General features: G+C 42.3%; 2 protein-coding genes across 2 annotated transcripts; both read left to right on the top strand.

Moving 5' to 3' along the window:
- The first annotated feature begins 942 nt into the window (after window positions 1-942).
- On the top strand, window positions 943-12674 carry LOC105930287 (acyl-CoA-binding domain-containing protein 5A). The gene is made up of 14 exons (XM_012868412.3): window positions 943-1040; window positions 1274-1394; window positions 1755-1878; window positions 3098-3170; window positions 3350-3497; window positions 3597-3635; window positions 4771-4965; window positions 5102-5317; window positions 7397-7491; window positions 7737-7920; window positions 8075-8283; window positions 10154-10204; window positions 11472-11587; window positions 11679-12674. Exons 2-14 carry the CDS (start codon window positions 1307-1309, stop codon window positions 11689-11691), a joined length of 1551 nt encoding a protein of 516 aa, XP_012723866.2. The 5' UTR covers window positions 943-1040; window positions 1274-1306; the 3' UTR covers window positions 11692-12674.
- An 892-nt stretch (window positions 12675-13566) lies between these two features.
- On the top strand, window positions 13567-21843 carry yme1l1b (YME1-like 1b). The gene is made up of 18 exons (XM_012868410.3): window positions 13567-13780; window positions 14119-14256; window positions 15166-15352; window positions 15588-15686; window positions 15814-15923; window positions 16069-16219; window positions 16318-16401; window positions 16581-16754; window positions 16861-17013; window positions 18307-18439; window positions 18691-18753; window positions 18855-18967; window positions 20009-20164; window positions 20260-20411; window positions 20512-20638; window positions 20743-20816; window positions 20895-20981; window positions 21069-21843. Exons 1-18 carry the CDS (start codon window positions 13748-13750, stop codon window positions 21210-21212), a joined length of 2178 nt encoding a protein of 725 aa, XP_012723864.2. The 5' UTR covers window positions 13567-13747; the 3' UTR covers window positions 21213-21843.
- The last annotated feature ends 540 nt before the right edge of the window (window positions 21844-22383 follow it).

Here is a 22383-nt window from a genome sequence, read left to right as displayed (position 1 = left end):
GCTGCGGCGGTTTTACACGTAATTATATGACGGGTATAATATTTGAGTGAAGAGTTTTCATTTAATTAGTATGAGAGCTTATTTAATGTGGTAATATAAATATATAGTTTTACTTTTATGTGTGCCTTTCATACTCAATAAATTATTGTAAATATTGAACCATTTTTAAAATTATAATTACCATGTTAAGAAATTCCAAATGTTGGTGTAAATGTCATCTCTCTGATGTATATTAACCAATGAAAGTTGTACTTTGTACCCACCATCACAAATTAAATATTAAATTAAAATAGATCTCCTCTCTCGTGTCACAAATCAGCATTTACTCATAAATCCAAATATAGTCAAATATTAAATCCAAAATGGCCAATCTTTAAAATATAACTTCAGTTCAAAATGAAGACAAATTAATCACACAAATTAAAATTCCCCGACCACATGGCAAGATTTTTAGCAACACGCATTCACCAGCGTTTGCTGCACAGTCAAAGCCTACATTTCCCACAAATCCCCTCGCTGCTATCGTCCATCAGTACAAATTTGCTCTATAACTGTAATACATTTAATTAAGGCAACTGTTTATACAGAATAAACAAAATAAGCCTATCAGCACTCCTAACTTTCTAAATCTAAAACGTGTATTCTGCATGAACACAAATCATGATGATGATGATAATTAAAGTTATTCCATAGTATATGACTTCATTTTCTACGTCAACGTCTGAATTCTTAAGTAACAAATGCAAACCGTGGTTTCTCGACCTTTTGCAGCGCACACAAAACATCTCCCGCGAATACTACACTTCCCATAATCCTCCTCTGTTTTAAATCCCCCACAAAGAAGATTTGTGGGATTTGAGAGTTTTCAGCGGTGGGAGGGGATCCCGATTCCAGCGAGGCTTTTGCTGCTATGAACTACATTTCCCACAAATGCTTAGTGATCACACGTTAACTGCAAGGCTCATCCTCCTCTCCCGAGAGGAGATTGGCTCTCTCTGCTCCGTATAATGCAGCCAGACACGCGTTCCTGAAGTATTAAGGTGGGTTTCTTGAAAATAAGCCATAGAGGCTGATTGTTAAAGCACAGTGTTTGCAACAGATCGCTAGCTAAATTTATAGAAAAAACGAATCATATAATCTCACAAATTATTTGAGAACTGTCTATCTTCTATCTGTAGGCAGCGGGGCAGGTGAAAAGGCACCCTTCCTCGGACACTCTCTGATCTGTGTCAGATCTCTGATGGATTGATTAGAATTCCTCGTCTTTTCCAAGGACCCTGTCGTGTCATCCTTGTGTGGACCCAGCATGGAGCAGGAGGAGGAGGACGACGAATACAGCCTGGAGGCGAAATTTGCAGCCGCAGTTAAAGTGATCCGGAGTTTACCCGAAGAAGGTGATGTGATGAATCATCCCGATCAGTTCTGGAGGGCAATTATAAACAAGTGTCTAATTATACTCTGTAGTCTATGGAACGCGCGCCCTGCGGGGACTAAAACAACTCAGGTGACTGACCTACATGCAGAGCTGTCACTCCTGGCTGGCCCTGCGCTCAGAAAGCCTCTACACTAGGATAAGGAGTTGCGATTAAGCGAGACGGTCATTTGTCTGGTCTAGTGGCTTACATGTATTATGGATTAGCACACTGAAAGTTGAAAGTAACCCTATTTATTTATTTATTTATTTTCAAAACAGCTTCAGAAGTTTTAAACCCGTTTTGTATCTCATCATCCGGATTTTTTGCCTCTTTTCTCAGGTCCTTTCCAGCCTTCGGATGACTTGATGCTGATGTTTTATAGTTACTACAAGCAGGCTACCATGGGGCCGTGTCACATCCCCAGACCAACTGGCTTCTGGGGCAATCGGGGCAAAGCTAAATGGTAAACTTTAAATATGAGGGAACAGGCTGCAAACGTGCAAAGTTTTTTTTAGCATGCTTTATAGATAAGTTGCAAAGCATTGGAAACATACATTTTTTTTGTCACATTACTAAAAACTGATTTACTGTTTTAGTGGGGATGTATGTGATAGAACACAAACTATATCTGATTTTGAAAATGTATCACTAGAGACGATCTACATAGCACGGTGTGCATATGTATGTATACAGAGCCAGGCGTTTTGTTAAGGGATCAGAGGTTTATTAAAAAATATTAGAAAGACAAACAGCATCACGAAGACCAAGGAGTTTAGCTCAGGGATTAAGCTGCGGAGAACTTTAAAGCAGTAACAAATTTTTTTTTAAAATAAAAAAGGATGCGTTTCATCACCAGGATCAGGAGAGTGCATTGATAATGGGAAGATGAAAAGTGTTGAATACAAGGTGGTACTGGGACTGGGACTGGGATGGCGACTTACCACGCAGCAGAAAATCAACCCCAAACATACAGACAGAGCTGAGAATTCAATACAATTCAATTTTATTTATATAGCGCCAATTCATGAAACATGTCATCTTGAGGCACTTTACAAAGTCAAATTCAATCAGATTATACAGATTGGTCAAACAATTCTTATATAAGGAAACCAGTTGATTGCTTCAAAGTCCCAACAAGCAGCATTCACTCCTGGAGGAGCGTAGAGCTACAGGCAGAGTCGTCTGCATCGTCCATGGCTTTGCGGCAATCCCTCATACTGAGCAAGCATGGAGCGACAGTGGAAAGAAAAACTCCCCATTAGCGGGAAGGAAAAACCTCCAGCAGAATCTGTGGCAATACCTAAAATGTATGTCAAAACACACTTTTCATGTGATCTAACTGAGCTTGAGCTACTTGGCAAAGAAAAAAAAATGAGAAAAGCTGGAAGAAACATTCCCCAAAAGCCTAGGGGCTAAGAGATTGGGAGCAAAAAGTGTTTTTTCATAGTAATAACGGGGGGTTGTGTTGTGTTGGCTTATTTCATAAAGTCATAATAAAATACGTTAAAGTTGGTGGTTGCAACATGACAGAATATCAAGAAGCTTAAGGATTGTGAATACTTTTGCAAGGCCCTGCATTTCATCGTTAGCTAAAGCCCCACGTCTTTGTAAACTTCCAAAAAGACATCTTAGCTTAAATGTTTTGCTTCTTCGTCTGTGTTGAACTTTGACTGTGTTGCCAGGGACGCATGGAGCTCTCTGGGAAACATGACAAAGGAGGAAGCCATGAAGAATTACATAGAGCACATCCAGCTGGTAAGCTGCTTCCTCGGACAATGGGAGCATTGCATGGATCGATGTTTGTGCATGAATTTGTTTTTTTGTTTTTCTTAAAAAAAAAAAAACACCTTCACGAACACGTCTGTGCTCTCTGCCCTTTGCGCCGAGTTGATCTCATATCCGCAGTAACTCTGCTCTTTGTTGGACGTCGTCAGATTCTGGAGACCATCCCGATCTCGGAGGAAGTTGCGGAGCTGGTGCAGAGGCTTGGCAACTTCTACACGCAGGTGGACGGAGAGGGAGAGGAAGAGGGAAATGAAGCAGACACCAGACCCTTCACCAGGCCTTTTGCAGGCCATGCAGGTATAGGAGACAAGCAGTGACACAGTGCAGTGGTTGTTTAGACGTGAAGGCACATCGAACGTAATGAAAGCATATCTGCCATGTTCTGTTTGTCATTAGAGGAGCTGGGTAAATCGTTGAAGAAGCCAGCAATGGAAGGCAAGTCTTTGGCGTTACTTGCTGTGTAGACTTAGCAGATAGGTTGTGTTGTGTGTCAGCCTGGTCTCGTTAAATCAAAGTCATTAGGACAAATGTAGGTTTTTCTCTATGTTGCATTGAGGTGGCTTGTGGTAAGCTGTGCAGAACTTATAAGTAGCACAATAGTTTGTCAAGGGTGTGTTTGTGTGTGCGTGTGTGTGTGTGTGTTTACGTAATGTTCTGCTCCTTGCAAAGGTAATCGTTCCTCTGAAGCTTTTTTTACAACCATTCCTCTTGCCCTGCAATTACAGCTGCAAGTGTTTGGGGGCTGCTTCTGCCAGCGATGCACATGCCGAGAGTGAAATTTCTGCCTTTCAGATAATGACTCAGGCTCATTCAGAGTGCACTGAGAGCTTCTGTGAACGTCAACGTTAAAATCTTACCACAGACGAAATTCAATTCGGTTTATTTATACAGCACCAGTTCACACAAAACGTTGAATCTGATTTAGGTCTGGACTTGAAACGAGCCATTCTAACAGGTGAATGTGTGACTTATGTGAATATGTGACACATCGCTGGAACGTCAACCCCTGCCCCAGTCTGTAATCTACCAGGATTGTTTCTGTATTTATCTCAGACCACCTTCCCCTAGCTTCACTAAAGAAAAACCTCCCCGCAGCATCATGCTGCCACTACCATGGGACAGTGTGCTCAGGCGGGGTGCTCATAATTTGTTTGCAGCCACATATAGTGTGTTTGTTCTCTTATGATTTCCAAACAGCACAGCTGCATTTATACTGGGATTAGATTACACACTTCTGTTTGTGTTTCTGTTTAATCCAATAGGCTTTATACAAAGAACATTTTATTTCAGGTTGTCAGAGTAAAACTGGACTGAAAACGAAGGCGCACCCTCTTTTTTAGGTTTTTATTTGTTAAGACAATTAAAGTCCATGGGGCATTCTCACTCCCTGTTAGAATAATGCGCCGGTCAAAGTTGGTTTATTACACAGTCCAGTTAAATAGAAGCAAGTTTGTGATTGTAACGTGGCAAAAGGTGAAAGAGTTCAAGTGGTATGAATGCTTTGCAAGACACTGTAGATCTGGAGAGCAAAATTCGTCAGCTGACCCGGAGTCGTTCCCTCACGTCTCAGGCTATGGGGACCTGTGGGAGGATATCCAAAACCTCCGAGAGAAAGACAGAGACAGCAGTGTGCTCGGACAAAGCGCGAGCAGCGAGGAGGCAGAGGGACGCATGCTGATAAAAGAGGAGAGTGGGGAGTGGAGGACAAGCGAGGAGAAGGAGAACTGGAACGATGACTTCTGTGCCAACAGTGAGGAGACAAGAGGTACGACGTGGTTGCTGTGGAAAAATTAGAAAGTCAAAAAGAGGAAAGCGATTCAGATGGGATGAAGTCGAAACGCTTCGTTCAAGACATGTTTGTGTTGAGATGATCAAATGTTGCTTTTTTTTTTTGTCCCCAGACTGGGACCAGGACACGCGCTTTTTAACAGTGGAGGACAGGAGACTGAGGTCAGACACTAAGGGCTCCGGCAGCAGCATGGAGCCCAGCGTTTCCTCCTTCACCAACGGCACCCACAGCTCCCTCAACAGCGAGGAGGAGGAGAAAGAACTGGGCTGTTCCATGGAGCCCGGTGTGCAGTATAACCCTTACTTGCACTTTAACGGATACCTTAATGGTAGGATCCCTCATCGATACAGACGGTGGTGTCAAAACAGTCTGAGGGAGAGAAAAAAAAAACGTTACCATGAGACACTTTTATTCATGATGCGCTAAAAGCAAAATGAATAGAAAGCTTGTTGTAACATATCTCACCCTATAGCTCAGTGTTTCTCAAATAATGGGGCAAGCCCCCCGAGGGGTGGAGGGGGTATGTACCTGCAGTCAGTATGATGAATGCTATTAATAAACTCCTAAAAAAAAGTACAAAACTTACTGAAACTCAAGCTTCTCTTCGCCATATGCGGTTCATAGCTAGCTAAAAGTTGACTTCAGGTTTGAGTTAGGATAAAAGCCATTTAGATGACTGTTAATATTATATAGTTATAACCCATATATATGTTAGAAATGTACCTTCAGAACAACAGTGTTAATGCATTCAAACAGAAAATGCTAAAAGTTAAATTTTTAACCCATTTTGTTGAGATGAAAACATTTACTTCTCCAATGGGTGGGGGGGGGGGGGGGGGGGGATTGAGATTTGTTAGAGCTATAGAGCTTTTGTTAGAGCTATAGTATAGCTCTAACAAAATGGGGCTCAGTGGAAAATAGAGATAAAAAAGGTGCTTCGCTTTTTTAGAAAGAAAATGTGTACTGAAGATATTTATTGTTTTCAACTGGATTTTCCTGGGTAAACTGAATCCATGTCTTCAGTTCTGGATTACAGTTACAGTCATAGTACAAAAAAAAAAACAAAAAAAAAAAAAAAAACAGCATCCTCTCTCAGTTCCAGTGTTTTGCACATGTGAACGTTCTAAAAATGATCAGATCTTTTCCACAGTCTAACTGTAGAAATCCCCACAATGAAGCCAAAGGGAACTATGAGTGAAGAACACACAATGATTTAGCAGCTTGCAGGACCACATTTGTTTCCTCGTTCTCCTCCACTGCCTCAGTCCATTGTTGTTGGCTGCCACCTGTTTTTACACAGCTCTCTTAGGGTTTTGTCACAGCTTCTAGGATGTCCGGACTTTGACTTTGCTATTTCAACACCTGTAGTCTTTGCTTCTTTTTAATCCATTTTGTTGTTGATATGTTTTTATTTTCTGCTGTCTGTGCCCAGCTTTACTTGTCAAACGAAGGGCTCACATTTTCAGTCGATGGGGAACTTGCTGCTCTGGTCCTGTGGATGGTGGACAAGCACAAGTCATCATTCCTCTACCACTGTGCCTGGCAGCTGGTATCGGGTGCTTGCACCGATATGCTGTGTTTATTTTCAAACATGGCAGAGTGCACTATGGCTAAACATGTCTGCTTTGGTCCCATTTCTCCAAAGTATATGTCTTAACAAGACTTACTATTCATTGAGATACTCTGCAAACCGAAGTCATGCTACCAAATTGTTTTCAGGGACAAGAAGCGTTACCCTGGCCTTTTCTTACTAAACGGTCATGAACTTTACCATGTAGCATGCTAGCCCAAACTTTAAGGGTGTGAGAGTTTCTTTGCTGTTTGTCTGAGAACTACAATCGGATCTTAAGGAGAATTATGGGAGGGCATACATTTCTTGGAAGATTGTCAGCTGTCTTAAAGCTTTTCTACTTTTGTTTTTTTTTCCCCCCCTGTGGACGAAGGGACTTCAGGTTATTTGGCAATCACCATGAACATTCCCACATCAATAAGTGGAGGCAGTTGCATGTCCAAGGTCAATACTGTTGGTTCTCCTCCATGGCATCGTGCTGCTACACACCTGTAGGCTTCAGAGCAGTAAAATGCCCAAAACTGCTGCTTTAACAAAGGTGGTTAGTCATTTAAGTGCATTCGAATGGGACAGTCTGGCTCCTATTTGCTCTCCTAAACCCTTTGTAGTTTTGCACATGACTTCACCATTTTGGGTTTTATACAGCGATAAAACCTGAGAGGGATTCTTTTTATTGATACCTGAAAAACCTGGAACTGAAAGAAGGTGTACTCTCTTCTTACAATGACTTTAAATTGACAAATCAAATAGCATTATTATTATATTATTATCATTATTATTATTATTATTATTAAACATATTTCTGTTTTTGGTGTGCTTTGTTTTCTGACCACTAAGATGACAACAGTGCTAGTCTTGAGTGGTACCATCGACCCCCAGACTCTGACAATGAGGAATTTTGTGACTCAATGGAGCAGCTAGCGATGGAAGAGGTTTGTTGTCTCGCTTCCAAATAAATACAAAATCTCTAGGATGAAAATAATAGTCAGAGCTAGAGATGCCCCAGTCAGTTTTCCCTTGACTGGCTGTGATTAGCCGTCAGTAGGTAGGTAATTTTCCAAATCATTAAACGTATCAAAGCTAGAAACGCCCACCATTCTCAGTCTATGAACACATCAGCCTACAGCATGTACTTTAATACACATAATAATTCCTTTCCTTTCCTCTGCATGCGAAGCGGCTGCCTCCATCTAAAGGCCAGTCCCCTGGGTCAGGAGCTACCTCAGTGAAGGCAAGCGACGTTTGGTTTGAGAGCAGCACCACCCTGAAAGATGCTGAAGATGAAGCAGGAAGAGATTTCTACATGATAGAGAGTTTGGGTCCAAGCAAACACAGCAGCTCCTTATCAAAAAGAGGAAGAGGTGAGCCTGCAGCAGTTCACTGTGATAACACCGTAACTTTAACATGTATACTTATCTCACCATTCTAACCAGCAGTCAGAACGTACTGGATTTCCCAACTGAGTGCGTATTTTTTAATGCCTTTTATTTGGTCCGTATGGGACTCCTGTCGCAGGTTGTTGCTCACCAAGATCCACCTGCAGCCCCCTGTGTGGTGTAAGAGCAGATGCCGCCTGTGGTTGTGTGCCACAGAGCAGACATCCTGCCACCGTGACAACGGGAAACACCAACGAGCAAATAGCAGCTGCTCTGCTGAGGCTGCAGCACAACATGGCCAACGTGCTGCATAGGCTGCACAGTCTGGAGGAGCTGACTAGATCACAGGTAATCAACCACAACTGCTGGTTTACCTAATTTGCTTCAGTGGACTCAATCTTTGGCTTTTGAATCAAAAGCCGCAGTTCCATCAACCCTACGCGGTTTGACTCGCCCGCCTCGGTTCCTCCCCGCTTTGTTTAACTTAAAACGGTTTGTGTTCGCTCTAAGTTCAAAGAGGGACTCGCCTCCTGGGGGTGGCTTTAGCCCCCCACCCCCCCACAGCCCACGCCCTGTTTGTGACATTGACCCTTTCAAGAAATCTGCGAGAAATGGTAAACAATAATAAAACAAATCATTATAAGTAGAAGCGTAGATCAAAAAAATACAAATAATGTTTGTATAATTGTGTATATGCAAGATTGTCTTGGACATATTTCAATGATTAAATAATCCACTGGGACAAATACCTGGATCACATATCAGCTTGAGCTTAGACTTAATGATGACAGGAGGCACAGCTCCTCTGCACACCTTCTGTCTGTCTGCAGCAGTGAAACTGTGTGTGTGTGTGTGTGTGTGTGTGTGTGTGTGTGTGTGTGTGTGTGTGTGTGTGTGTGTGTGTGTGTGTGTGTGTGTGTGTTTGAGTCAGGGACAGAAGGGGGTCTGACTCGCTCCACAGTTTGGGTCACAGAGTTAAAATGTGCAGCTTTTTTGCCTCAGCCATAGAGGGGGTGACAATAGCACAACAGTAGTACAATGGGGTTATCTAGTGCCACTTTCACTTTAAAGGTTTACCTGCTACTCCAGGTGTTACACTCACTCCTCCAGGCTTGGTCCTTTCTGGAGTCTTGTAGTAATAATAGAGTCATACAACTCAGGCCGACCGCAGACCGCCACTATCAGCTTGTCTTCCACGTTGAATGAAAACATCTTCATCTCCGCCGCAGTCCTTCTCCCCACATCACAGCCACATCCAACAAGAAAAAAAAAACGGTCTGATTCTTCTACTCCAGCTTTGCATCCATTGCAGGTGTTGCGTTGTTGTGGCTTTGCTGTAATCACTCATATTGTGCCTGTTGTGTCTCTGGAAACGCGTCTGTTGCATCGCTTGGCGTCGCATCGCTCCTTTGCTGCACCTGTGCATAGGGGTAACCTGTGAATCAGTCGCTCCGGTCGCCTAAAACGTGTTCGGTGTGAACACTCCATTATACGTTAATAGCACAAAAGATTTTTAACCGCCGTGAAATTAGTTATATAGCTTTGATTTTGCGCTGGGAGGTCTTTGGTCAATGCAGCGGCGGTTTCTCGGTTGTGGGCTGCTTTCAGTGGGAAGCTCTGTGAAAGCAGCCCGCTGCTCCCCCTGGCTGTTCTCAGTCTGAAAGGCAGACAGCAGCTGCCGTCTACCACATGAGGTGCATGGATGGAAACTTCAGAGACAAAACTTAGCAGCTTTCAGTGTAAAATGAGAGAAAGCCTCGATAAATCCACAGATCTGATACAGAGCGTCTGGGTATAGAAAGCTGAAGTGTCCTTTTTCGTTTTCTTTCAAACCAAAATAAAATAATATTTCGGTTTGACCAACTCTGTTTATAGTGATCCTTAACATCAATGTCATCACTCTTGAGTTTTTCAGGACTTCATCGGAGTAAAACCTTTTCATTTCGCCTTCTCTCTCGGCCAGTAACTGAAAGCAGTGTGTTCGCGCAACACTCCTCTCGATTCAGCTCGGTTTGACCCTGGTCTTCAGCAGAGCCGGAGAAACTCGGGCTGGCCGTGAAAAAAACTGTCCCTGTAACACCCAGTGGTGCATGGCCAAACTGAGTCGGTGGAACAGGGGCTATATTTTTGCATACAGTATTTCCTTTTTTTCCAGGTTGACTGCTTGCATTCCCCACATTTGTATTTAAAAGATATCTGTATTTCTTTTTTATTTCAGTCGAGATCCCCTTCTCCAAGACAGGAAGGCTTTTTACCTGTTGCACGAAAGGTTCTGATCATTTGTTTATTCTCCTCATTATTATTATTTATTTTAATTATTATTGTTGCAGAAGTTAAAAGAGGCCATCAATGCTGTAAAAATTCTTATGGGGTTTTCTTTTAAAAAAATATCTCGTCATGAGATAACACAATTTGTTCTACAAAGTGATACCACAATATTTGTGTGCTGAAAAAATTTTTTTTTTATTTCTGAGCTCAAAAAATGAATTTGGTTAAAAATTTCAGTTCCTGTCTGTCATCAATTTTAATTATTCAGGATATCTGTCCCAAATTCTTGCTTGGATTCCTGCAACGCTTTCTGTGGTTACATGTGCAGATGGACTGCGTCTGTGAATTTAAGTGACACCTGTAACTTATATAATCTATACAAAATTTATAAAACATGTATATAGGATTAATGTATTAGAATTATCATAAATGGACAAATGCATTAGGCAGTCTCCTTAGAATTTGGCCTAGAACTGATTTTTCGGTTTCAGCCGATGGGGGAGTGTAGCAAGGTACCGTGATGTGAGAAGTTGATTTTATAGGTCATAGTAGTCTGATATACAGACATTTGTACTTAATATTACCATATGATAGATTTATGATGTCACCAAAAAAGGAATCTAGATTACAATGAAATAGTCATTTACATTTTGGCTGTCGGACTTATATAAAGTAATAACAGCACAGCACCACAAGGGTAGCCAGTTTACAAAAATGCATTGAACACATCAGTGAGGATAATCTGTTAAAACTCATTTTGAATCTAGATTAAGCAGACATTTTACATTAGTAGTTTCTTGTTAGGTGGTAAACCTGGCCTTTAGGGTTACAACTGTGCATAATACTACATAATGCAAAATAATGAATGTGTTTTAAACGAGAGATGGATCTTTTCTGGACAATTCAGTATGGGTCATGTAGATCCAGAGTGCAAGCAAGGATTAACTATAGTCAGAAACACTGACACTGAATGATTAAAGTGAAGAAGGACAGGAAGCTCTGGTTTCTTACTATAATAATTTTTTGAGCTCACAAATGAAGCCCCCCCCCCCCCGACAAATATATACAACATTTCCCATTAATTGAAGATAACTACCAGATAGTTTTCTTTTTATCTGAAACCACATAAAATAGAAAACCCTGATAATATTTATAGAGGAGATGGCTGCTCTCAGCTTACATATGTTGTTTTTAAGGATAGTAAATATTGCTTTTGTTATTATTCTTTGTGCCGTTCAGTTTATGTCACTTGCATGTGTCTGTTGTAGTTCCTGAGACCATCTTGGTGGCCTTTTCACCTCTCCCCATTAATTGTGGTGTTGGCAGCGCTCTGGCCTCTGATCACTCACTGGCTTGTCCAACTTTATTTCCAGCGTAAAAGAAGGTCAGCAGAATAATTGTGTAAAATGAAATATAGATAGCTAATTAGCAATTCATGTTTTATTTGAATTCACTCTCCACCCTGCTGTTCGCAGGAAAATGCCATAAGGCTTCTGACCATCGACAGGAATCAAAGATGCACTTTTTTTCCACTGTGGCTTTACTTAAGCCAACATCCTGGAGGGCAATGAAGTATAAATCTGAAAGACCAGGGAAATGAGTCCTTTTCGTTACCAAGAGGAGACCCTTTAGGTGTATCTGAAAAGGGATAATTATAGTCTGTTGTGGGACTCTGATCACCAAGACACTGTTAAACCTATTACTCTCATAAATTAAATAGAAATTAAATATTAGTTTATGAGTATATGGTGACTATACACTATAAGTCTTTGGAGTTGTCTGAAATATCATTATCAATCATTTGCTTGATAGAAATTATTGTGTAATTAGGTTTATTTTAATGTCTTAGAAAGGTACATTTATAAATGTATTAGTGTTTAATGTGTTTTTCAGATATTTGAATCTGCTGGGGGCATTTCTCTTGATACCAGATATACTTTTCATGTAACAAGCAGTGATTTTAATTTAAAGTTGTCTATTTAGTTTGTAGAAGCGTTGCAGTGATATGTAAGGACCCCTGCTTACACACAGACGAGTAGCTGAAGAGGTGCAATATGCTGCTGACTAGTGAGTCAGCCTTTTTTTTTGTCCTTTATAAATATATTGAGTGAGAAAAAATTAAAGAGGAGGTGTTCTTTAAAATAATAGAGAAATTGAAATAATGAAATGACAGAAACAAAATAGCAACTAAGAGACAACAAAGACAAACTGCTACAGATGTCTTGAATGTGTCAGGAGGCTTTTCAGTATGGGAGTCCAGAAGGAGCCTGTTTATGTCTTAAGTTATATTTTGCAATGTAGACCCAAGAGAGTACAGGCAATCTATCTTAGCCTTCTCTAAGTCATCTTGTCAGTTTTACATTGAAAATTAAGAAACTGTACACTTTAGATGAACAAACGGCAAGTCTGGTTGTAATATGTAAGTGTATGAAACGGATTTGAAATATACAATAAAACATTTTTGGAACAAACTTGTTTTTAGGTCAGTATTTAAAGTTACTGTTCAGCTTTGACTGTTAAACATTGACAGCTTTCATCCACTAAATATTGATTCCCCCGACAGATAATTGCAGTTTTTTTTTAAATACTGGCCTTGTCTGAGTACCGCAAAGTGGTTTGTTTATGAGCAGTGGCGGTATGACTGTGTGGATGGTGACTCTACTGCCTCTGTGTGATGCTAGATTAGTAAAAAGCCTTCAATCAGTAGCAGCTTTGTTAACAAAGAACCCAAACTCTCAAAGCACAGAGCTCGAGTGCATCTCCTTTAGAGATGTGATCTGTATGTATGATTCATGAGAGTCACATGAAATGTCTTCACAACCAGACATATAGAAGCTACTGCCTCAGTCAGCTTGTTTTAGCCTATTAACCACCCAGCATTTATATACAGGGACCATATGGAGAGGAAATGGGCCAAAAAAATAATAATCTAGGCCCCAAATGGGGACTGTGTAAAGGTCCTGATAATTGAGGCAGAATAGTATTGGCCTGAAAGTGGAACCCAGCAAGGTAAGGCACACAAAATCAAATGGGCCACACACACTGAAGTCGTATAAGGGCACTACATGAAGGAAAAAGAAAAACTGTAAAATATTTTTTGTAAATATGTCCCATCTCATAGTTTTGAACAAAAAACTTGTTTGCAAAGCTACACTTATGACAACTGGCTATCTCAAATCCCAAAACCACAACCTTTTCATTTGTTTTCATTTAGTCTTTTTTTTTAAACTTCGTTTAAACCTGGTCAAAGTATACATACTGACAGGTTCTTCATTATTTTTCAAACTTTACGAGCATTTTCTTAAAAGCCAAACAAACGGAACTCGTTATAACGGAATCATAGCGGGGGAGCGTTTTTGCCGCGACGCCGTCGACGTCACATCCGGCGTCTGCCCCGCTATCACCGCTGAAGTTCGCCGTTGAACTTGCTATGCCTGCTGGGCTGTGGAGCACAGAGCGGAACCAGCGGACCCCTTTGGCTCTCAGGGACGGTGACATCAGCGAGTCGGGCTAACGGGGCTTCCTCTGCGGACACCGGTGCGCGATGTTCTCCCTGTCGATGTCGGTCCAGCCTCAGGTAAGAGACAAACAGGCCGGGCTAGCGTTAGCCTTGTTTTGTTTCTGACCTCCCTCGCGCCGCTTGCTAGGTCAGACCCTGCCGGTTATTTAAGAACACCCCTGCATTAAAACTAATAAGTGGGGACATTTTGAAAAAATAAAATAAAAAATGCAGCAGCTGTTTTTTTTTTTTTTTTGTGCGTTTCCTGCACCGCCTCTGTGATTTGTGAATTTAAACTGTTGAGCCTGGTTTCGCCACGTTTAGCAGCAGCTGGAACACCTCGCGCGTCTTCGATGTAGCTGAAACGTCTCGCGGACGGTGTCTGACAATCACTCTCTGAATCCACGTGATCGCAGGTGACTCTGCCTCTCAGTCACCTCATCAACATCCTTCACCCCCTGAAGAGTCCAGTGGGAACCAGCAGCAGCGGTGCCGCCTGCAAGTCAAGGAAACACAAGGAGCATGCCCCGGATTCAGATGTGCGGTGCACAGAGGTAACTGGAACACCGGGGTAATAATGTGCAAGTCTGGGTGACGTTATATTGTTGAAATGTCACCCGGCATCAGCGGTCTTTTTGTCCCTAAGCCAACCTGGATTCAGTTACATTAAACGAGTGTTTCAAGCTTATGTTTGAACAAAGTCCGGATCATCTGGTGTCTTTAACTTGATTCAATTAAATGTTAACGTAAATGTTGTGGGTTGATTGTAACCAAGATTCCTAGTTTGAGTTATAAAACCAGTATAAGGCACCCCCCCCCCACCCCCTTCTTCTTTTAACATGTATGTAGACTGAACACATAGAACTACTGCAGGGCAGGCTCTTTCTTTTCTGCCGCTCACTGAATATTGATCGTAACCAATATTCTTACCTCAGTATTCAACAAAGGCATGAGATACTAATGTCATGCAGACCTAGTTGGAGTTATAAAACCAGTATAAGGTGCCCACCCCCTTCTTTTAACATGTTTGTAGACTGAACACATAGAACTACTGCAGGGCAGGCTTATTATTATAATATTTTTCATTGGGTAAATTTTGTAGAAACTAAATATACGTGCGATCAGTTTCGTTGATCGCCTCTATCTCACGTTGCATAAAAAAAAGGCTGTTAACTTCTCAGTCTTGAATAAAATGTCCTTTTTTTTTCTTGTAACATTATGGAATTAAAGATGCTGATCTGAAATCTGCTTCCCGATCAATTCAATTCAATATTCAGGGTAAGGAAACGTAATCTGTTCTGAATCTCTAAAACTCTCTGTTTGGGTTGAAATATGGATTCTCTCAGGAGTATTCTTTTCAGATTCCTTTTATACACACACACACACACACACATATTATGTATAACTTTTACTTTTTTAAGCTCTTGGGACCTTGACATACGTTTTGCGCGTCTGGCTTCCAGCATGCGCTGCCCGTGTGGAACCTACGGGAGCTCGGTCTTTCCGACCTTGGAACGCAGCAGCTGGATGAGCTGGTGAGCCACGTGTTGCCGCACCTGAACCCGCAGGAAGTGTCCCGTCCAGCCTGGGGACAGTCGGCATGGAGGACCTCGCATCGCTCCTCCGCCTCCTTCTTCCACAATAAGCACGGTAAAAAGGAACTGCTTCGTTTTTGAAAAAGGCCAATTGGATCTGATTATTAGCATCCCTAAAATAAACTGATGGACAATTAAATGTCATCATTCACGTTTTGGACATGTTGGTGTTCTAACCTCCTGTTTTTTTTAATTATTATTTTTATTATTATTATTATTATTATTATTATTATTATTATTATTTCTCTGGAAATTAAGGGACATCTTTTGTTTTTCTCTGTTTTACTCAGGCTTTTCATTGGGCCCCGTGCCCCTGGTGACCCCTGTGTTCTCAAACAAGCCCCTTTCACCCCTGCAGACAGTGTGCACAGAGCTAAAACACTGGCCAGGTAATTGCTGATGGGTTGCACTTATGAACAGTTTAGTAGCTTGCTACTGTGAAATATAGCCGAGACCAATGGGTCATTTATAAAGTTCTCTTGTCACATCTTAATTTCACGTTGTGTCTTTGACAAGTGACATTTCAGAGCCGTGGCTTTAAAACTTTAAGGAGCAAAACCAGGCGGGTGCAGTCGGCCTTCGAGCGGCCCGTGGACCCCGAGACTTTTGCGCCGTCTTTTATGAAGGTGGGTTCTGACGGATGTTCCTCTATCCAGCAAGCAGGCGTCTCTGTGTGTGCGTGTTCAAATCCCGCCGCAGAGGGTGCTCACGCCTCCTGTGTGTTATCTTTATTTTAGGACACCGCTGAGTAACCTTGTCTTTTCTCTGCAGGGTTTCCTTTCGCGCGACAAGGGGCTGGACGCCGAAAGTGTCGACGGTCTGCTGAAGAACAAGAACATACCCGACGGACAGCAGGAGGCTTTCAAGAGGGGCTTCGCCGAGGGCTTCCTCAAAGCTCAGGCCCTGACGCAGCGCACTCAAGGCAGGTTTTAATACAAATTCAGCCAAGAGAAGAATTCAGCTGGCGTTTGATGAACTAAAATGGTTTTGTTCTGCGTTTGTTTTGTTGTGGCGACTCAGACTCTCTGAGGAGAACCCGTCTGATCCTGCTGGTGCTGCTTCTTGTCGGGCTCTATGGCATCTCTAAGACTCCTTTCATATCGGGTAAAGGCCTTCCTCTCCTTTGATCTTTTCAGTTCTGTGAAATTACTTTCCAAATATTCATATTTGAATACAGTGTTAAAAATATTTTCCATGGATTTTGGCTTCAACTCAGAAGAAAACGAAGCCACTTGCTGCTCTTACGTTGCTGTTCAGTATTAAACTTTGACCTTTCTGAACAGTGCGCTTCCGAACAACAACAGGCCTGGACTCGGCAGTGGACCCGGTGCAGATGAAAAACGTGACATTTGAGCATGTGAAAGGGGTCGAAGAGGCAAAAAATGAGCTTCAGGAAGTGGTGGAGTTCCTGAAGAACCCACAGAAGTTCACAGCCCTGGGAGGAAAGCTGCCAAAGGGTGGGCTGCTTTATAACAGCTGTACAATTTCTCATAGAGCCACGTTGGGGCACCTTTGTGGCTGTATTTTTATTTTTTGTTTCTGTTCCGCCTGTCATTGTTTTAGGTGTTCTGCTGGTTGGTCCTCCGGGGACTGGAAAGACTCTGCTGGCCAGAGCAGTGGCCGGAGAGGCGGATGTGCCGTTTTACTACGCCTCCGGTTCAGAGTTTGATGAGATGTTTGTCGGCGTCGGAGCGAGTCGCATCAGGAACCTTTTCAGTGGGTAGTTTTTTCCTACTTTGGAAGCATACAGCTCTCTCAGAAGTTTAGATACTTTCATCTTGAAAAACTTAAAAATTCCACCTACAGGGCCCAAATTTATACTTAATGTTTGGTTAAATGGCCTCAAACGAGTTGCGCCTTGACCACACACTTTTGGTTTCTGGATATTTGACCACTTTTGTTGTCAGAAATGGTAGAGCTCACTAAATTTCCAGGCACCGGCTCGGCTTTTAAGACGAGATTATAAATCTTCAAAGAGGGAAGTGCCGTTTGAGAAGCTTAATGCCATGTGCTTTTCCAGTCCAGATCATAGTCCTGTTTGAAAACCCAAGTATGCCATAATCATACCCAGTTTTGATGTCAAAGAAACTTGAAAATCTCATCTGAAGCAAACGTTCACATCTAATAGGAGGAGAGTAGTTGAGGTGTTTAGGAACGGACACAATCGTAATCAGTCTGATCTGGACTTGAATTTGCTGCTGCCTACATGGACAAGCCAAATGCTTTTGGAAAAGAAAATGTTATGATCCGACGAGACAAATGTTGAAGTATTTGGCTTCACTAGCGAGAAGCATGTTTGGAGGACTCAAGGTGAGGCTTCAGATCTAAGGGCAGTACACCAGCTCTCAGGCATGTTGTGGACAGAGTAATGGCGATGAAGGATAACTTCCAAATTCTTCCACTTCTCCGCAAATCAGAAGCTATTTGGTTGAAATTTGGACAAAATTAGGTGTTCCAGCAGGTCTAAGGTCCCAAACGCATTACAACGGATTTTCGAATAAATGAAGCAGACTAACTTCTATCAAGACCCTGCGTATGTCCCAGGAATAAACTCTCATGTTTCTGAAAAGAAAAGTGGTGTAGCATCTTGCTAGAAGCAACAAATTCTTGTTTTAAAAAAAATAAAAAATAAAAATTGTGTTTGTGTCTTGTATTATTACAGCAAGGGGGAAAAAATCCTTCAAATGCTTCTACAAAAGCCCCAAAAATGATATCAGTCAGACCCAGGGTTTCCCCCACCATGCTTTACTCAACCCCCCCCTCGCCAGGCTAAGCATTGTTTGTTTACTTGACATGCTCGATGTTTGACAGCAACATAAAATGTTCTGTGACGTCTGGGAGGAAACCTTCATAAGCTAACAAGCTAGCTGTTATCAGCGTTTTCACTACAACCCACCCACCCAATTTTCTGGGGGAGACCCTGCAGACCCATGACGATTGTTTACATTTACCACGTGGATCATTGTAAAAATTTAAACAATCGTTTCCATGTAACTATTGCTTTCTCAGGGGAGGCAAAGGCTAACGCTCCTTGTGTGATCTTCATTGATGAGCTGGACAGCGTGGGAGGCAAGAGGATCGAGTCTCCTATGCACCCTTACTCCAGACAGACCATCAACCAGCTGCTTGCTGAGATGGACGGGTAATTTCAGAAACTGACATGATATTTACATGTACGAGTTAATCATTTAGCTTGCTTTTCTTTTAATCGGGAAATGAGGTAATGTTTCGAGACATTCCATCTCTGCAGGTCCAAAGCTAAGCGTTTGTTTAATCCAATCAGAAAAGGACTAGACGGTAGACTGACTCAGCAGCCTGACGGCGTGCTGTTGACCTTAGTGGACACCAGAGAAAACGGAGACATGCACAGACACTGACCCCGCTGTTTTGTAGGTTTAAGCCAAATGAGGGGGTGATCATCATCGGAGCAACTAACTTCCCAGAGGCTCTGGATAAGTACGTTTCATCTCTCTGGCTACTGCAGAACCCAAGGTTCCCGGTCAAAGCTGTGCTGGGGAGCCGCACCCTCACACTGTTTCCGTGGTTTGTCTCCGTAGTGCGCTGATCCGCCCGGGACGATTTGACATGCAGGTGACCGTACCCAAACCAGACGTGAAGGGGCGGACAGAGATCCTCAACTGGTACCTGAAGAAGATTAAAGTAGATCCGGGTGAGCCGTTTTCATCTGTCAGTCCAGGATCATTTCACTCAAATGGATCATCACCATAATGCCCTGCAAAACTGTGAATATCTCTTAAACTTTGCCACATGTTACATTACAAAGGCAAACATCAAATTATTTTATTGGGAATTTGTGTGCTAGACCAACATTATTGGTTGTTAACACTAGGGCTGGACGATATAGGAAAAAAGCATATTGATAAAATAGAAATTATATCGATCGATGTCGATAATTATCAACAAATTCAAAACGTGTATTTTGAGTGCAGCTCTGAACGTTTTATGCTGTTGCTTAGCGATCAATTTTTAGACACAGACACAAACACTGAATTCAAACTCAACCCTTTATTCAACCAACTTTTTACCAAAACTGCAAGTTTTTAAAAAAGAAAAAAAGAACAAACTCTTTAAAGGGGGCGGAGCTTGGTTCCTGGGTCTGCGTTTGTGATTGGTTGGGAGCAAGTAATGACTGTAATATTAATCTACATGACTAGAATGCAAAAGGAAGGAAAACTGTTAGTCTATTGAACATTTTATTGAGCCTTTTTTTTCTATCATCGATACACTTCTATCGATCGATCGATGTATATCGTTATTGAATTACCGTCCACCCCTAGTTGACACCATTCATTTGACCGTTAGGGAAGAGTAGCAAGAAGGAAGATGTTGTTGAAAGAAAGCAGAAGCTGTCCTGTTTGCCGCTATTTACGGGACTTAGCAACTATGAGGAAGAAGGTGCAGTTGAGACTAAAGTAGAACTATTTGGCCTACGTGCAAAATGCCTGTGTGGGGTTGAATACATAAGCACACAGACAATATATAAAAAAAAACAGGAATTCTCCTTCCACTTCAGTAATGTACTTCTTTGTGTCTGTCTAAAACATGACAGAAGTTTATGTGACAATGGCAAACGGTTCACATAACTTATAGTAACTTATAATGCTGTGATACGATGGCATGTTAACAATTTAAACAAAACTGCCTCTACTGCAGCCAAATGGTTTCCATGACTTCTCTGCCTTCTCCGCAGCCATTGAGGCCAACCTTATAGCCAGAGGAACGGTCGGATTCTCTGGCGCCGATCTGGAAAATCTGGTCAACCAGGCCGCCCTGAAGGCAGCGGTTGACGGCAAAGACATGGTCACTATGAAGGAGCTGGAGTTCGCTAAAGACAAAATTCTCATGGGTGTGTAAAACTGTCCTGGGGGGGGTTCTGATGTTCCAGCTCCTGGATGGTGTGATGTGTTTCTCACATTTCCACCCGTCCTCTTTCTCGCCAAGGCCCCGAGAGAAGGAGCGCAGAGATAGACAACAAGAACAAGCTCATCACGGCATACCATGAATCCGGCCACGCCATCGTAGCGTACTACACCAAAGACGCCATGCCCATCAACAAGGCCACCATCATGCCCAGAGGCCCAAGTCTGGGACACGTACGGGAAATCTTCTTCTATATTCTAACTGCCTCATCCAGCAACAAGCTTCATGTTTTTTACTGTACGGCAAACATTTAACACCCTCCCTACCTCCCAGGTGTCCATGCTGCCAGAGAACGACCGGTGGAGCGAGACTCGTTCTCAGCTCCTGGCTCAGATGGACGTCAGTATGGGCGGCCGGGTGGCCGAGGAGATTATATTTGGCCACGAGAACATCACAACAGGTATGAACCGGTGCTCTTAACGGGTGATTGAGTGAAAAAATGTATTACGACGTTAGCGTTTGGAATAAAAACCAACACTAAAGGAGACGTTTCTTGTTTCTTAGGAGCATCGAGTGACTTTGATGGTGCCACCAGGATTGCGAAGATGATGGTGACCAGATATGGGATGTGTGAGAAGGTAAGCTGAACAAAACGTTAAAACTAATAGAAACAGTCTTCCTTACTCACTTTCCGACCCTCCCTCCCCGTCTCTCAGTTAGGCGTGATGACCTACTCCGACCTGACAGCGCAAAGTCCAGAGACACAAGCTGCCGTGGAGCATGAGGTCCGGGTTCTTCTGAAGGTCTGCCTCCGTCACCTCTCAGCATCACGACCTCCTCCGCTGCTGTAACCCGTGTGTGACACCTTTTTTTTCTCCTCCTGCCCTCAGGACTCCTACGAGCGTGCCAAAGCGCTGTTAAAGTCTCACGCCAAGGAGCACAAGAACCTGGCGGATGCTCTGCTCATGTACGAGACGCTGGACGCCAAAGAGATTCAGCAGGTCCTGGAGGGCAAAACGCTGGAGACCAGATAGAACCGGCAGGGAGGAACACACGTGGGGAGGGGAGGGGGGGGTATTTTATGGAGGAAAAAGTGCTCCACTTTATATCCTCATGATTTCATGGAATCTCCCAAACAAGTTATGGTAATAATTAAAGCAACAACACAACTTCTTTGTGCGTTAGGATGCAAGCTGACTGAAATAGCGCAGATTGATAGATGCAGACATATTTTGGCCCTTCTGGTAACGATGTGTGAAAAAGGCTTAGAAAATATTATTTTTCTTCGTTTGTTTTCTTTTGCAGGGGTATAATCTAACCTTGATAATAGCTGGAAATAATCAGCCCTCAGATTAATTACAGCCCAGGTGGTTAATGCCATTTTTTTTTGTTACTATTTTAAGGGTGACGCTAATGCAAGGCCTTTCAAAATAGATGCAAATTAAAACCTCAAAAAAATGGAAGTATATCACACAAACATTGATCTTTTATCAACCACTATTGCTTTCATTTGTTTATTCCATAGTAAATAAATCTATGAAATTTTAGACATTATTTAAAATAAGTCCTCCCTTTTTTTGTTTTTTGCAAACATGAGATTACTTTCTTGGTTTAAAATATGTAAGTTTATTGTCGAGCAAGTAAAAATTCAGTTCACCTTCAAATTCAACTTTTTTTTTTTTTTTTTTTTTTAATCCTATGGCTCAAAGGTACCTTTTTAAACTTGACAAAAAAGTTTAAGAGCCGTTGCTTTAGTTCGTCCTGGGTCCTCTTCGGCCCAGCTCGCAGCATTTGTAGAACCTTTAGGTCTGGGTGCTGCCAATGAAGAAGACTGCTGAACCATTTCTGGGGTTCCACTTGCCAGTCATTTTGGGATCAATACCCTGTTCAAAGACCCGATGATGACCCACTTGCAAGTTTGCTAGAAGAGACCAGCAGATTTAAAAAAAAAAAATTCTAAATTCACGGTGCCATGAACTCATGATAAGGCTCCCAGAAGCTTTGAGGCAGAAACTGGCCCTGAGTATCACACATCTCCTACCATTCTTTACAACGGGCAGGATGTCATGGTGACAGCCAGGGTACATGGCGCTCTTTACTGCAGTTCTGTAACAGTAAGCTTTGGAGACCTTTAGCTTCCTCCACACCGTGCTCTCTTGGTGTAGTAGCAGGATAGATGTGGGTCCATGATGAACGGGTGAAACG

This window comes from Fundulus heteroclitus, chromosome 6 (genome assembly GCF_011125445.2).
Source record: "Fundulus heteroclitus isolate FHET01 chromosome 6, MU-UCD_Fhet_4.1, whole genome shotgun sequence".
Lineage (NCBI taxonomy): Eukaryota > Metazoa > Chordata > Actinopteri > Cyprinodontiformes > Fundulidae > Fundulus > Fundulus heteroclitus.
This window is presented reverse-complemented; position numbering and strand designations above follow the sequence as displayed.